The sequence below is a fragment of the Antechinus flavipes genome, chromosome 3, assembly GCF_016432865.1.
Source record: "Antechinus flavipes isolate AdamAnt ecotype Samford, QLD, Australia chromosome 3, AdamAnt_v2, whole genome shotgun sequence".
NCBI lineage: Eukaryota > Metazoa > Chordata > Mammalia > Dasyuromorphia > Dasyuridae > Antechinus > Antechinus flavipes.
The window spans coordinates 625620847-625636639 of NC_067400.1; the positions used below are offsets into that span (position 1 = coordinate 625620847).

The window sequence follows — 15793 nt, forward strand, 5'->3', positions numbered from 1 at the left end:
AAATAAGATGAAAAAAATTCTGCTTATATTGAGACACATTAGGGGCTTTAACAATATATGGTTATATATTTATACTGAAAACAAAAAAAATATGTAGATAAGAAAAGACCCTTGTTAAGGGAGCCACTTGTTAGTGACTGTAGGGATCTAATTCTAACCAACAGAACAGATCATGTCATATGAGACAATAATGATACAAGGCGATGAGCGGCAGCTATAGTGAAAACCTCTGATTTATTTATCAGATGGGTGCCAACGAGCTGTATTCGCCTTGTCCATCAGAGAGAAACAGAAAAGCAGAAAAACTTCAAAACAAAGGAGAAGATTTAAGAAACATCTGACACCGAAAGAACATGGCTGACAATGAGACTGTTAAAAGAACTTTAAAAATCTTCATGAATCATTGGATTCCCTAACACAAGATGAGACTGTTTCAGTAATAATCATTGGATTTCTTGAGATGAAAAATTGTTGATGAGATTATTGCAGTACTTCAGTGCTTACAGGAATTATTGGATTCCTGGCACATGAACTAATGGACAATGGATTCCTTTTGGACTATTTCTAGGACTTATGGACATATATAAATTCTCGTGTTGATTCATGTTATGTGTTATATTATTATTAGCCTGTGTTATATTGCTATGTGCTTATGTAAATTATGTGTAATGCCTCTCATATTGATGGATTTATGTATACCATGTATATCTGTTTCAAGTGAGCCCCTTCAGAAACCTGCTAATCTTTTGCCTCTGCTCCCTTCAGCCTCTAGCCAGCACAAAGGTGGAAGATGGAATGAATCTCTTATCTCCTTGCCCGGGGCTGGGCAGCTTTCTGGAGAGCCTTTCAGACCAGCCTAGGTCTCAGTGGGGGAAATGCAGGAGGCCAGCCACCATTCCAAATATCTCCAGCCAGCATCAAGGTGAAAGTTGGAATGAATCTGAATCCACTTCCGAGAGTGGGTTTGTGGGTTTTCTCCCAGAGTGCTCTGTGGCCCTAAGAGCTTCTTGCTTTTATGAGCTCTCTAAAGGTGTGAACACAAGCATTGTTTCTATCAGCTCCACTTAGTACCTTGTTTCTTCTGGCCATAACATCTCCTTGTAAGATCAGATCAATCATACTGAACCATGCTAAATTAGATAATTATTGTCTCTATCAACTCTACTGACTTTACAATTTGTAAGGATTCCAACACATTCCTATACATAATATATATTTTCTAAGCATAGCAAGGTCATTATTGTTTAAAAAGCAGACATTTTTCGTAAGCAACATCTGCATCATGTTTTATGACCTTCAAATACTGATCAGGGTCATGGCAGTCTGGCAGCTCTGCTTAGAGTTAAAGATTGTGAAAACCAAAACATTTCTTTAGTTTCTCAAGTGTGTTGTGATTCACAGATGTAGAGGCTAGAGAATTGACTTTTTTGTGCAGTCCTCTATTAGCCCTTTACAGGATTTTTGGGTTCTAAACTATGCGTGGTCCTCAACAGACCCTTTTAAAATGTGTTGAAAGTGTTTATATTTATTTAAAAACCAAGAACTAGAAAACTACAGGAAAATTTTTGAATAATAACCATGGTAAAAGCAAGGGTGACTACTCCTTAATCTGACCATGCAAAAAAAGATACTTATTCAAATAACACAAGAGAAATTAATAAGTAAAAAGAAGTTAAAACAACCACTGTTTACATGCTTGATTGTTTATTTAGATAACCAGACATGATTAATAAGGAAACAGATGTAAAATGAATCCAAAAAGTTATTAGCATTTCTATACAGTATTAACAAAAATAAAGAGGAAATGATAGAAAAAAAGAAATCCATTGATCATATCTACAAAGTACAGAAATGTCTAGAATTTAAATTACTAAAACAGGATTGTTTTAATTTTATATAAAATAAAGTTCATAAGGAGAAAAAAGTTTTAAGAAATCAAAAGAAATTATTAAGCACTCATAGGTGCAAAGGCACTTTGCCAAGTGTTAGGAATACTAAAGTAAATGTCTCTACCCTCAAAGAACTTACATTCTGCCAAGAGACCACATGTACAGAGATAAATAATTATAATTGGAGGGAAAGAATATTAACAACTAGAAGGTTCAGGAAGAGCTTTTCCTAGGAGGTAGTACCTGAGCTGATCCTTGAAGGGAAGGATTTCTAGGGTCAGAGGATGAAAGCATTCACTCCAGGCATGGGGAATGACTTGTGCAATGCTGAGCTATCATCTTATATATGTCAAATTGGCAAAGAATAAATGATAAAAAATAAAATTTAATAGTAGAGGACCTGTGGATAGACAAGCAGGCTAATTTCCTGCTGGTATAATTGTGAATGTATATACTATTCTGGGAAATAATTTGTAATTACACAAGAAGATTTTTTAAAAATATTTTTTAATTCATCATTTTGGTTTTGGGTTTTTTAAAGAGACTGTTGGGGTTGTGACTAGCCCAGGTTCACAGTGTCTGAAGCCACAGCTGAACTCACATCCTCTCTAATCCAGGACAGGTTGTTCTATCTACTATGTCACTTAGCTGCCATCATCAGTCTCTTTATTGTTTCTACAAAACTTTTTAAAAATAGTATCTTTATATTTTTCAAAATATATGCAAAAATAGTTTTCAACATTCAACCTTGCAAAACTTTGTATTCCAAAATTTTCTCCTTTCCTTCCTACCTTCCCCTTTCCCTGGACAGTAAGTAATCCAATATTGGTTAAACATGTGCAATTCTTCTAAATATATTTCCACTTATTCTGTACAAGAAAAATCATATCAAAAGGGGAAAAGAAGAAAAAAGAAGCAAACAACAAAAAAAGCAAAAAAGCTATGCCATCATTAATCTCTTTACTGCTATTGTGTCCCACAAGCTAATAACAGTAAGAAAGAACACATATGTACAAAAAAGGTTTTTAGTAGTATTACTTATAACAGCAAAAATTTGAGGAAAAATGAAATGCTGTGCCCAATGAAATGGCTGAAGAAATGATGGTATCTGAATGTAATATACTGTGATGAATACAAATTCAGAAGAACATGGGAAAACAGGAAATAATACAGAGAAGAAGGTATAGAATACTGACTACAATTTGAATGAAGATAATTTTAAAATGCAATATAACTATGGTCATGTACATAAGAAAATGTTGGTACTAAATTATGAAATTTATGTTAATGGTAAATTACAGAAGAGGAAAATGGGATGTACAAGTAATAAAAATGTCTTCTGAGTTGAATTTGCTTAACTATTTGGGGGAGTGAGTCCTGTTAATGAGAATGTTAGAAAATGTTTGCTTTATAACTCTTTTTTATAGTGTCAAGTAATTAGAAATTGAATGAATGTCCATCAACTGGGGAATGAATGAATGAGTTATGATATGTGAATGTAATGGAACATTATTGTTCCATAAGAAATAATCAGCAGGATGACTTCAGAAAAGCCTGGAAAGACATGAACTGATGCTGAGTGAAGTGAGCAGAACCAGAAGAACATCATACACAGCAATAAGATTATATGATGATCAACTCTGATGGATTTAGCTCTTCTCAGCAATGAGGAGAGTCAAGGCAACAGCAATAGGCTTAGGAGGGAAAATGCTATCTACATCTAGAGAAGGAACTAAGGAGACTGAATGGGGATTGAAGCATAGTTTCACCATTTTTTGTTGTTTTTATGCTTGCTTTTTTTTTTCTTTCTTGTGTTTTTTTCCCTTTTGATCTGTTTTTTCTTGCACAACATAAATACAGACATGTTTAGAAGAATTGCACATACTGTCAGATTGCTTACTGTCTTGAAGAGGAGGAAGATGAATGAGGGAGAGAGAAAAATTTGGAATACAATGTTTTACAAAAATCAAGTTGAAAACTAGCTTTAAATGTATTTGGAAAAATAAAATGCTATTGGGGAAAGAAAATGTGTGCTTTATTTAGACAAAGAAGAGTAAATGAAAACCAACTCCCTGAGATGATTTAGAAAAAGAAAGATAAAAGAAAAATCATGGCTCAGTCAATGGGCACCACACTGGATGAAGTGCTTCAGCTGCTTTGAGAGACACAGCTTTCAGAGACAAAGAGGTGATAGTCTTGTACACTGCCCTGGTCAAGTCACACCTGAACTATTGAGCATTACATTTTCAGAAAGAAATGGATAAAATGTGTCCAAAGAAGGTCAATGAAGATGGTGAAAGAGGCCAAGTTCATGTCATATGCAACCAGTTGAAGGAACTGATGATGTGTATCAAAAAGAAAAATCAGGGGAACATGAAGTTTCCTAATAATTAGAGCTTTCCCAATGTTGAATGAGTTGCTTTGGAAAATACTGGGATTCTACCTTACCAGAGATCTTGTAGGAAAAGTTAAAAGATTATTGGGGGGGAGGGGTGTTGTCTTGAGATATTCTTTATTTAGTATGGGCTGGATTAAATGGTTTCTGACTCCCTTCTATCTCTGAGATTGAGTGATTTTGTGAAACAGTCAGTGAAGTGTTTGTAAAGCTTCTGTTGAATATGAATTCACAATCGAGTTCAGTAAGGTTCACAATTAAAAATAATCCTTTGCTACAGTTTCTATTATATCCCATTAAAATGAGATTCTTAAATTACTGAAAGAATATCTTCCAGCTAAAGTGTCTCCCACATTCACGACATTAACTTGATTTCTCCAGTGTGAATTCTGATAATGGAAGACATTTTATGGATGAAGGCCACTCCCACAAAAGTTCTCTCCAGTATGAACTGTATGATATCCAATAATGTTGCTCTGTCCAAAGACCTTTTCACCATTATAATTTTTTTTGCTATAATATTAATTTTTCATTGCTATGTTTTGTGCCTTTCAAAAGACTAGAGAGTTCTATTATGAATTTTTTGCTGACATGGAAAGTGTGTTTCATCTAAGAACTTGACCATAATCATTACACTAATAAGATTTTTCTCCAGTATGACTCCTTTTGTGGTAAATTAGGGATGAGTTGTGCTTAAAAACTTTCCCACATTCCTTACACCGATAAGGTTTTTCTCCAGTATGAATTCTCTGATGTGCATCAAGGTTTGCCCTCTGAATAAAGGCCTTTCCACATTCATTACATTCATAAGGTTTCTCTCCAGTGTGAATTAGACGGTGGAAAGTAAGTTGTGCGGTCTGATTAAAAGCTTTCCCACATTCATTACACTTATAAGGTTTTTCTCCAGTATGAATTCTCTGATGGTAAATAAAGGATGAACTTGAGCTAAAGGCTTTCCCACATTCATCACATTCATAAGGTTTCTTTCCAGTGTGAATTCTCTGATGAGAAATAAGCTGTTTATATAACCTGAAGGCTTGCCCACATTCATGACATTCATAAGGTTTTTCTCCAGTATGAATTCTCTGATGGGAAGTAAGGTGTGAATTTGACCTGAAGGTTTGTCCACATTCATGACATTCAAAAGGCTTTTCTCCGGTATGAATTCTCTGATGATAAGTAAGGGATGACCTTGAGCTAAAAGCTTTCCCACATTCATTACATTCATAAGGTTTCTCACCAGTATGTATTCTCTGATGGGAAGTAAGCTGTGTGCTCTGGATGAAGGTCTTCCCACATTCATTACATTGATAAGGTTTTTCTCCAGTGTGAATTCTCTGATGATCATTAAGTTTTGTATTTGACCTGAAGGCCTGTCCACATTCATTACATTCAAAAGGTTTTTCTCCAGTATGAAGTCTCTGGTGGTAAGTAAGAGATAGACTATATCTAAAAGCTTTCCCACATTCATTACACTGATAAGGTTTTTCTCCAGTATGAACTGTCTGGTGGTAAGTCAGTTGTGAGCTCCATCTAAAGGCCTCTCCACATTCATTACATTTATAAGGTTTCTCTCCAGTATGAATTCTCTGATGGGAAGTAAGCTGCGTTCTCTGGATAAAGGTCTTCCCACATTCATTACACTGATAAGGTTTTTCTCCAGTATGAATTTTCTGGTGGTAAGTCAGTTGTGAGCTCCATCTAAAGGCCTCTCCACACTCATTACATTCATGAGGTTTCTCTCCAGTATGAATTCTCTGGTGGAAAGCAAGAGAAGAGATACAGCTAAAAGTTTTCCCACACTCATTACATTTATGAAGTTTCTCTATAGAATAAATTCTCTGCTGTTTACTAAGATGTTCTCCCTGGAGAAATGCTTTCCCATTAGTTCTCTCTTCAAAATGTATTCCATGATGCTGAATATTTGAATCACAGCTAAAAAGTTTTTTACATTCATTATCCTGGGAAAGTGTCTCCGTAGCATAATTACAGGTTTCTTTTGATATGGAATCCTGATGGCCATGACTTGGAGTTCTTTCCTGGAATGATTTATTCATAGTAAAGCCCAATTTTGAAGCTGATTCATTTGTTTTGGCCTTGGTCTTCCAATCTAGAACAAGCAAATAAACAAGTTACTGATTTGAAGAAAAAGAACTGTAATGTATTTACTCTTGTACTGTCTTCCATTCTACTGCTAATTCCATCAGTGCCTTCAAGAATAATATTCAACCTTGAAAGTGAATAATTAAAAAAAAAAAACCCATCACTTTATATGTATTGAATGCTTACAACTTATAATTTTGCATATTTATGGGAAATCAAGAAGAAAAAGAGGTGTTAGAAAAGTGGTGAAAGTTAGATATCTAAATACTCAAGAGGAAGAAAAGGTGAATTCTGTATACCACACCTAAATGAATTGGCATGACGTGTTGGACATGGAAGAGTAGTGATAGATATGGAAATCCAGTCTTTGGAACTTAGTTATGATGAGCAACCATAGGCAAGACTCACTTAAGAGTCAGCTGCATCATCTATAAAATAGGGATATTAACACTAATATTAATATTATTACAGGGTTGTTTTGAGGATCAAGAAAGAATAATGTATTATTTGTTATGATTATTATATTCCAATATACAGATATTGATCTGTAATATCACCAACTTGGGAATTTCTTCCAATAATGCCAATCACCACCCAACTATGCTTGCCCATCCTGTAGAGCATTTTCCCATGTTATTTCACCAAAACTGGGAGTCTATGCAATACATGGAGGAGAGACCTTCACTATTTCTTCTCTATAATTAGCAAGAGAAACAGTGAAGCATCTCGTCCACCTGTCATTTCTTGTTCTTATGACATATCCCATGAAACAAAAAAAATAATGAAATGTCCATGAAAGCATTCTTCCCACTACATCATGTTAATCCTTTCCAAAATGAAGTACATTTATTTTGTGTATTTCTTTTCTGTTGTAATTTTTAAAATCTTAAGCTTAAATTCAAAATGAGAAAAGGAAAAAAAATTCCCATGTACTCAGCAGACCATAAGAGAGGATTCAATATAAAACCATAAATTTCCATTTCAAGAAAAGCTATATAATCAATAGTATACATTGTTTTTAAAGCTGCCCAGCTTTTCTTTGATTCCTTATTGATTTTCTTTTATTCTCTGCTGTGCACTTTTCCCTTCCTTTTCCCCCAACCTAAAGAAGACTACAATTAAAAATAGATATATGTATATATACATAGATATTGAGTACAGTGCTTGACATATTTCTGACTTGATCATAAAATTTATGAAAAATGTAACTATTCTAAGGATCCTATTTGTTCATGGATTTCTCAGGTGTTGCCTCCTGGAAAAGTCTTGATTTCGGAACTGAGGAACAGACAAATTATATCTGAAGCAAAGATATAACAAAAGAAGCTGAATATCATTTAAAAGGCCACCTAATACCCTTAAGAATTAGTTTATTTCAAAACGAATTAACAAAACAATTTAAACCAAGACTTCATTAAGATAGATTAGATATTCCGGATATAGAATTGAGTGCATAATAGTGTTTTCTAGAATTAAGATCACTTGGGGAAAGTATACATTATCCAATAAAAATCACCCGTAATTTGGATAAAAAGCATGAAGAAAAATGTATCATATTCACATCTCACAATGTATATCATGACAAAGTCTAAATAATATTGTAAATAATGAAAAAATATTTAATGGAATATTTCATCTATAGTTCTTGCAGAGGTATATAATATTCTAAGTTATTCAAGGAAAAGAAAAAGAAAAAGAGGAAGCTGTTGTGGATGAAATGACAGTCAGAAAGACCTAAATCTAGCCTCTGACACTTTATTATGCAACACTGAATAAGTCACTTAAACTCTCAGTCTCAGTTTCCTCATTTGCAAAATGGGGGCAAAATAACACCTACTTTCCAAAGTTGTTGTGAGGATCAAATGAGATAACTATAAAATGTTAACTGGCACAGTGCCTGGCACACAGTAGGTGCTATGCAAATTTTATAGATAATACTAATTATTATTATTATTATTATTATTAAATAATAGGCAACAAAACAGATAAATTTGTCCTTATAAACAGAAAATTTTTTTTGCATAATCACAAGTGTATCCAGATTAAAAATCAAAGAACCAAATAGATAAAAATTCTTAACAGGTAAACATTTCTGAAAAAACCTCTGGCTTCAAAATTCTACAAGAAACCCATTCAAAACTTTAAGAATAAGATTAATTGACGAAAAGATAGATCAAAGAGCAGAATAAAGAAATTATCAAAAGATACCCATGCATCAACAAATTATATGCCAACAACTGGGAAATTTGAGCTCTATTCTGTGTGTGTGTGTGTGTGTGTTGTATATGTAGGGTAGGCAATGAAGGTATAAAACAGCAAGGCATAATGAAAAAGAGAAAAGTTTTGTGCAGGTAACCCAAACCACCGCCACCATCTTGCCATCATCTCCCCATAAAACTTGATGGATGGGATAGCTGGGGGTGCTGTGGCTACAGCATTGGCCCTGGAGAAAGGAGGACCTGAGTTCAATTCCAGTGTTAAGACACCTGACACTTACTGTGTAATCCTGGCCAAGTCACTTAAGCCCAATTCCCTCAAATCCCCACCCCCCAATTTGGAGATAGCCAAGGGCTTTGAGCCCAAGAGTCTTCTGCACAAGAATGTCTCCCACCACCAGACATGCCTCCTTCTCAAGCTCCATACACATCATTGAGGGGAGAAATCATTGTGAAGAGGGGGTCCACCTTCCTCATCACCACCAGCAACACCTGCTGACCAACTTCATCAACAGAGAGGCTCAGGAGCCTGGGAGTGGGACAGCACCCCCCAGACCATGGTCCTATTCCAGTGATCTTAACATGTCACCTGAAATTAGTGATCAGAGGAACAGTGATAATTCTCTTTGATATTATATCTTTCAAAGAATCTTATATTCTTTTAAAAGTATTTTTAAAATAATCAACACACAACAAACAGAATGTTCTCTATCTCTCTCAGGCAAATACAAATGTGCTGATTCTCTTACTAATACTCCCATTGAGAATATCCTTCCAAGCACATGCAGCTTGTTCACAAACTTTTTTTTTATAAAGATAAAAAACTAGCCTATAATCTAAAAGTTGTTGCTATCCTTCCAATCTACATTTTTTTTCTTTAGTGTTAATAGGATCAGTATCTTTGTTTCTGTACACTTTGGGTATCTTCTCCTCCTTCAGTTAGTTACCTTGTAAAGCACCCTCTGACTATTCTACAATTAAGTCAATCCCAGCATGGATCTTCTATATGAACTCTTGGTCTACTTCAGCTACTTTTACATTTTTCTTCTCTTTTGAGGTCATTTTTAGACCCTTTTACTAGCTTCTATGGAACCAGGTTATTAGAATTCAGGTTTTTAGAGTGGCTCTGTTGTCTCTGACGGTGAAAAAAGACCCATCTGTAAGGTTATAAACCGATTACTCTTCACAGAATAGAGGTGTAACCTTGGGCTCTCAAAGTCTAAGGTTGTAAAGGGCTACCACAAGCAGATTCTATCATGTTTGAAAAGCTTGAAGTATGGTTCTGGCAATAGACTAAGTCTGCTTCGTAAGGAATGAGTTCTTTGGCCATAACAACATATAAAACAAAGGAAAATACAAAATGGCTTTCAATCTTGTGTCATCCCTTTTGGATTCTTCAATAAAGGCATCAGATTACTGGGAAAAGTGGACTAAAATCTAGTTTTTAGATACCTAAAAACTTTAACTTATTTATTGATAAATATAAGATCTTTGTCTAATAAGATAGAATTGAAATAACTAATTATAACATCCTTAAATTCTCAATATAAAGATATTTCCCCCTGTAATAGTCTTCTCTAAAATATTTTCTGGGAGCAGGTTGCTTGGGGGACTTCTGGAGGCAGCCTTCATTTCAGTTCAAATGCAGCTAGGTGTTAAAGCCCAAATCCTTTACTTGGGCTTCACTTGGGGCTCGGCTAGTTTTCTGGAGGCCTTCCGGATCTTGGTTTCAGTGTTCTCCACAGGATAGTTTGCCACCACTTCTCTATCTTCCTTAGTTCTCCCGACTGCCTTCTCTGGCTTCTGAATCTCCTTGACTGAATCCTGGCTGAGGCTCCAAGACCTTCTAGCTGGCTTGTCCTTTCTGGCCCTGAGAGCTTCTCCTTATATGTTCCACACTGAGTATACACCAATCATTATATCTCTAGGAAACCATTATTTATTGTAGGATTAAATCAATGCTAAACTAGATTTAACCATTGTCTCCTCAATTCCACTTAGTGCCTTGTTTCAAGTTCTGGCCCATAACATCTTGTAGGATTATATCAATCATACTGAACCAGTTAAATTAGATAACTATTATCTCTATCAATTCCAATGACTTAGCACCTTGTAAGAATCCTAACACCCCGCCCTTTCAGCTAAACAAAAGAATGGCTCCCAGGCTTTCCTCAGAGTTAGTTTTTTATCAGGCACCTCAAAGCAACAAGGAACACTATTTCAAGGGACAACTGGTTATCTTGGGTCACTAATGGGCATTGCAGACACAAAAAAGATGTACAGTTGTACAACATCTGTTGCTTCAATAGAAAAATGGCAAAATGTGAAGGTATTGATGAATACCCATGATAAATAAGAAATGAGAAAGCTGAAAAAGTATAGAGTCCACAGAAGTTTCATGTCTACTTATGAATACTTTCTTCAAGAAAAGAATTAGAAGGCACCTAAAAATGCCACAAAAAACCCAAAACTGATTATTTTTTAAATATCAAGAAATGTCTTGTTACCAGTGTTGGAATTATTCTTGAACTGGAGGTTGGGGATGGGATAGATTGCTATGCTTCACACTTATAATTCGAGCCCCACAACAGTCCTTTGAGGTATTAATCAGGCCACCAGTTATTAAGAATACAATTGCAGCTTGATTTATTTCAACAAATAATTTATGATGAAAAATAAGATAGAAATGAAGGAAATAAGAAGAACAAACTATACCAATGTCATATGAAAATTTAACTGGCAGAAACCAAATGCCATAACAAGGAGAACAAGAATATAAAAACTGGTTTAGCAACTATCTGATGTCCTTTATTCTGTAGGCATATCACCGAGTGCTGCCTGGTACAGAATAAATACTTAATAAAATACCTGTTATACTTGTTAACTGACTGAGTTCCTTGCCAAACAGATGGACAATTGGCAAGACAAACAGTGATATAAAAAGTACATTTATTTGTAAAATATTAGAGAGAATAGAAGGAGATTACAACCAGTTATCATCTCACAAAAGAGACAGAAGCAATAAGTAAAAACTAGTTTAAAGAAAGCTCAGTAAGAGAGTAAATCAAGTGGTCATTTAAAGATGAAAATGTAAGAACAACAAATAAAAGAAAAATTGAAGAAATCTATAGAGATTTTTATTCATCAAGAACAAAGGACTTTGTAGTTTGTAGTTACTGTTATTAAATATTAAATTTCATTAATATATTGTAATTATATATTATAACAGTATTATTAATAATAACTAATATTTAATGCTGTTATTAAATATCCCCTAAGTAGTTGTGATCTATCACTCTAGGCTGTAGAGATCTAGATCTTTTCATGTCCCAATTTTATAAAAAATGGGCTTATCTTTTCAAGGTTTGTGCCAGATGCTAATTTGACAAGGGCATTTATGACTCCACCGAGTCAAAGATGGGAAGGAGAAAGATCAGCAAAGTAAATAGGATCCATCCAGGAAAGAGGAGGGTCACTCGATGACTAAATTAAGATAGGAGGAAAATCAAGTGAAATATCAAAGAATACTTAGAGCTTACGGTCAAAATCTAAACTCCCTGAGAATATCTGCAATAAACAGGCTCCTAACCCCTGTCTCTGGTTTCTCCTCATTCCAATCCCTTATTCTCCCAATTTTCATTAACCTTCCTGGATCCATCACCTCACTTCAACACTATTCCCACACCTCCCTAGCTTACTTACAGGGTAGGAGAACACACTTTAAGGAGGCATTCAAAGACCTCCAGAACCTGGTCCCAGTTCCCCCATCTATCCTTCCATTCCATCTGTCTCCCACAAGTATTAGCTGCTCCAGAAAGACCCACACTGTCCCATCACCTACATTTATTCTCATATTTTCTCCTACTGGTTCCTCTTGTTAGAAAGTCTCATCCTCCATCTTGGCAATTATTCAAATGCCAAAAGTACTCTTCCGTTTCATCCACCTAGCCTTCCAGTCTCTCCATCTGTATTAACTTTTCTTTCCTACAATGGCCAAGACCGAGCAGCTCTAGGATTCATTCTGACCAAATAACTGGCAACCATTCTTATTCGTCCTTTCAGAAATCAGGCCCGTACCACCCTCCTCCCGGGCATCCCAACAGATTCATGTCAGGAATGGCCGGTGGAGGCGAGGTAAAGGCTGCTTCAGAAAGCCGGCCTTGAGGAAAGGGGAGAGAGAATGCCGGGTCCTGCGGGGGCTTCTGCTCTCTTTTCTGATAGTGGAGGCGACCACGAACAAAAGGGGGTGGGAGAGGGATTTGTGGGGAACACCGGGGAGCTTCTGCCCGAAGCCTCTCCGCCGCTACGCTTTTAATTAAGTGCAGAGCTGAGGACAATTCCCATTCAGATTTTCCGAGGCCTCCATCTGACCAAAGGGAGATTTAGGAGACATTCACTGATGAATTTTCATTCACTTACCTCCTACCCCTTTGACCTCCAGGACCCTCGGCGCTTCTTCTTGCTCCAGCTGAGAGATCACATCTGGTTTGGAAATTGGAAGCCCTACTTGGGGAAAACAACAAGTTCTGAGGAACAAATCCAGGAACACCTATCCATTTCCAGGGACATGTAAGCACCCCAGAATGACCACAGGGTATACAAAGAAAGATGTTTTCTATGGAATTCCTGGGAAACAGGGGCTTTTTTTTTTCTTTTGAGGGGGATACAAAGTTCAAAGTTAAGGATGGAAAACAAATCGGGTCATTTGTCCATCTCTCAGGATTGAAGGGGTCGTAGTCCATCGTCTCATTTTGCAGAGGGGGAAACAGAGGTCCAGAGAAGTCCAGTGGCTTGCCCAGGACCTCAGTGAGGGAGGCAGTGTTTGACCTCAGGCATTCCCTGACTCCGGGCCCAGTGCTGGGACCACCGCCCTACCCAACTGCCTCCCGGGAAGTTCCTCAGTTATTCACATATGGGAAGGGTAGCCTTGGCTTGAGGCAGCAGAAAGTGCAGAAGGCCCAGCCCCAGTGGCTTTTACAAAGCTCGCTCCTTTTTGAGAGTGGCCCATGGGATAACACAGTCGGGAAAATCTGAGTTCAAATAGAACTTTACCAGCTCAGTGAGCGTGTACAAATAGCTAAGCCTCTGCCCGACTCAGTTTCCTCATCTGAAATGAGATAATAACCAGAAAGCACTGAGTGTCTGGTATAGGGTAAGTGTTTGTTCCATTCTCTTCCCTAAAAAGGGTAAAGTTCCCAGACCCCCAGGTCTGTCCTTGGCCAACAAGCCCTTATAAGAAATCCCCACGTCCCCCAGCATTCAGCAAGCGAACTCCAAGATACAAAGTGTGAGCCACAGGAGGTCTCTCTTACCCAGAGAGAGCAGGTTCTGGTAGTTCTCCAGCATCACATCTCTGTACAGCTCTTTCTGGGAAGGATCCAGATGTTTCCACTCATCCTGGGTAAAGTCCACGGCCACGTCATTAAAAGTCACTGCCTCCTGAAACACAAAATGCGGTCTTGCTGATTCAGAGCCTCCCTCTCACCTGGAGCTGCAGGGAAGATGAAGGGCTGGGAACCTGGGGCATGATGACAGGGTCAAGTGGGAGCTCTAAACTCAGGCCTCTAGACTCCCCGTGTCCTGGGAGTCTCCCCCTCCCACCATGATGTTGCTCTGGGGCTCCTCCTCACTTGGACGGCTTTTCTCTCCACAAGGGAATACCTTACCTTAAAGCTCCCAACAACAGATAAAAGCCCCTGTTCCTTACAGTAATGACCCGGCACTAATGCTGTGAACTCCAAACCTCAGAGGTGATCGATAAATAAAGGGGGGCATCCAGTCCGGGTCGAAAAACTGCAATTTGGGACCATACTCTGCCTTATTCAGACAGGGATGCTCACGGAGGAAGGAGGGAAGGGGCTTCTTCTAGGTCACAGTTGTGGGAAACAACAGGTGGGCCAAGAGTCTGGATCCACCAGTCTAACCCCAGGAGGAGCTGCTGAGGGATTACAAGAACCTAGTCCCAGAAATGTCCTCGGAACTCTCTCTGCCCAGAACAGGGGCAATTAGAAACTGCTAGGATGAGGAGGGGTCTTCTTGGGACAGGTAGAAACTGCTGACCAGAGCCCAGTAGGGGCCCGCATTTTCCCAGGGGTCAATAATATTATTAATATTATTAAACATTCTTCAAAAAATTCGCATTAATAATCAAGTATTATCCCTATCAGACAAGAGACACCATCCCTAGCAATTTCCTCCTGATGACACAATTTCCCATTAATTAAACCTGTTTACAAGAGTGCCTCAGCCACTTCTATGGAGACAGCCTTAGCTCACATATTCTCTAAATCCCTATATAAAATTTTCCCAAAGCTACGATTAATCCACAAGTTTTGGTCACAAAATTCTTATTAATAAGATTAATAATTAATAAGAATGTACTTCATATATTCTTTAGAACCAGTGCAACCCTGGTTATGGTCCTCAAGTTTCTAATTTACTCTAATTTAATTACTCCACCCCCAGTTAATAAACATTGATTCACCTCTTCCCCAATGAGTCTAAAAAGTTCCCCACCACAGTGTTTGCATCTCCAGGCCTTTCTGAGGGGCTCCTTCATCCCAATCCAGCCCTAGTCTGCATGTGACCCCCAGCTTTGCCCTTGAATTCAGCCTGCTGATCTGTGTCCTCTGCCTGCCGTACCATGCTCCTGAGTTTTTCCACACTGACCCATGGAAGAGCGATGACAATCTGATGAACCTCAGATCCGTTTGTCCAACCCTAGCCTCTCTCCTGACCTCCAGTGACCATGAATAATTCAGAATTCAAAATGACTTCTTTAAGATGTCTTTTAGACACCTTGAAATCAACATGTCCAAACATTATCTTTCTCCCCAAACCCTCCCTTCCCCCTAACTTTCTTATCACTGGTAAGAGCACACCATTTTCCCAGTCATCTAGATGCCATCCTCAGTTTCCCATTCTTATTCTTCTATATCCAATCTGTTGCTACATCCCGTTGTTTCTACTTTCCAAAAGATCTCTTGAATGTGCCCTCCTTCCTCAGATATTGCCATACCCAGGCACAGCCCCCTGCCAGGACTGCTGCAACAGCCCGATAGGGAGTCTTTACCCTCCACCTCACTGCTGAAAGAAAGTCCTTCAGTGAAGGTCCCACCATGTGACCCTCTGTCCAATAAACTCTACTGACTCCCTACTGCCTGTGGGACCAAATATAGAATCTTCTGACT

The 15793-nt window shown here is 37.7% G+C and overlaps 1 protein-coding gene across 1 annotated transcript; it reads right to left on the reverse strand.

Moving 5' to 3' along the window:
* Nucleotides 1-1687: 1687 nt before the first annotated feature.
* LOC127556634 (zinc finger protein 665-like) lies at nucleotides 1688-14034 on the reverse strand. The gene is made up of 2 exons (XM_051989900.1): nucleotides 13023-14034; nucleotides 1688-6394 (listed from the first exon to the last, which is right to left on the reverse strand). The coding sequence occupies exon 2, from the start codon at nucleotides 6339-6341 to the stop codon at nucleotides 4920-4922; it is 1422 nt and encodes a 473-aa protein (XP_051845860.1). The 5' UTR covers nucleotides 6342-6394; nucleotides 13023-14034; the 3' UTR covers nucleotides 1688-4919.
* Between the last annotated feature and the right edge of the window lie 1759 nt (nucleotides 14035-15793).

What these genes read in the sequence shown, in the direction of transcription:
- LOC127556634 (XM_051989900.1), bottom strand. Translation starts at nt 6,341, where the DNA reads ATGAATAAATCATTCCAGGAAAGAACTCCAAGTCATGGCCATCAGGAT.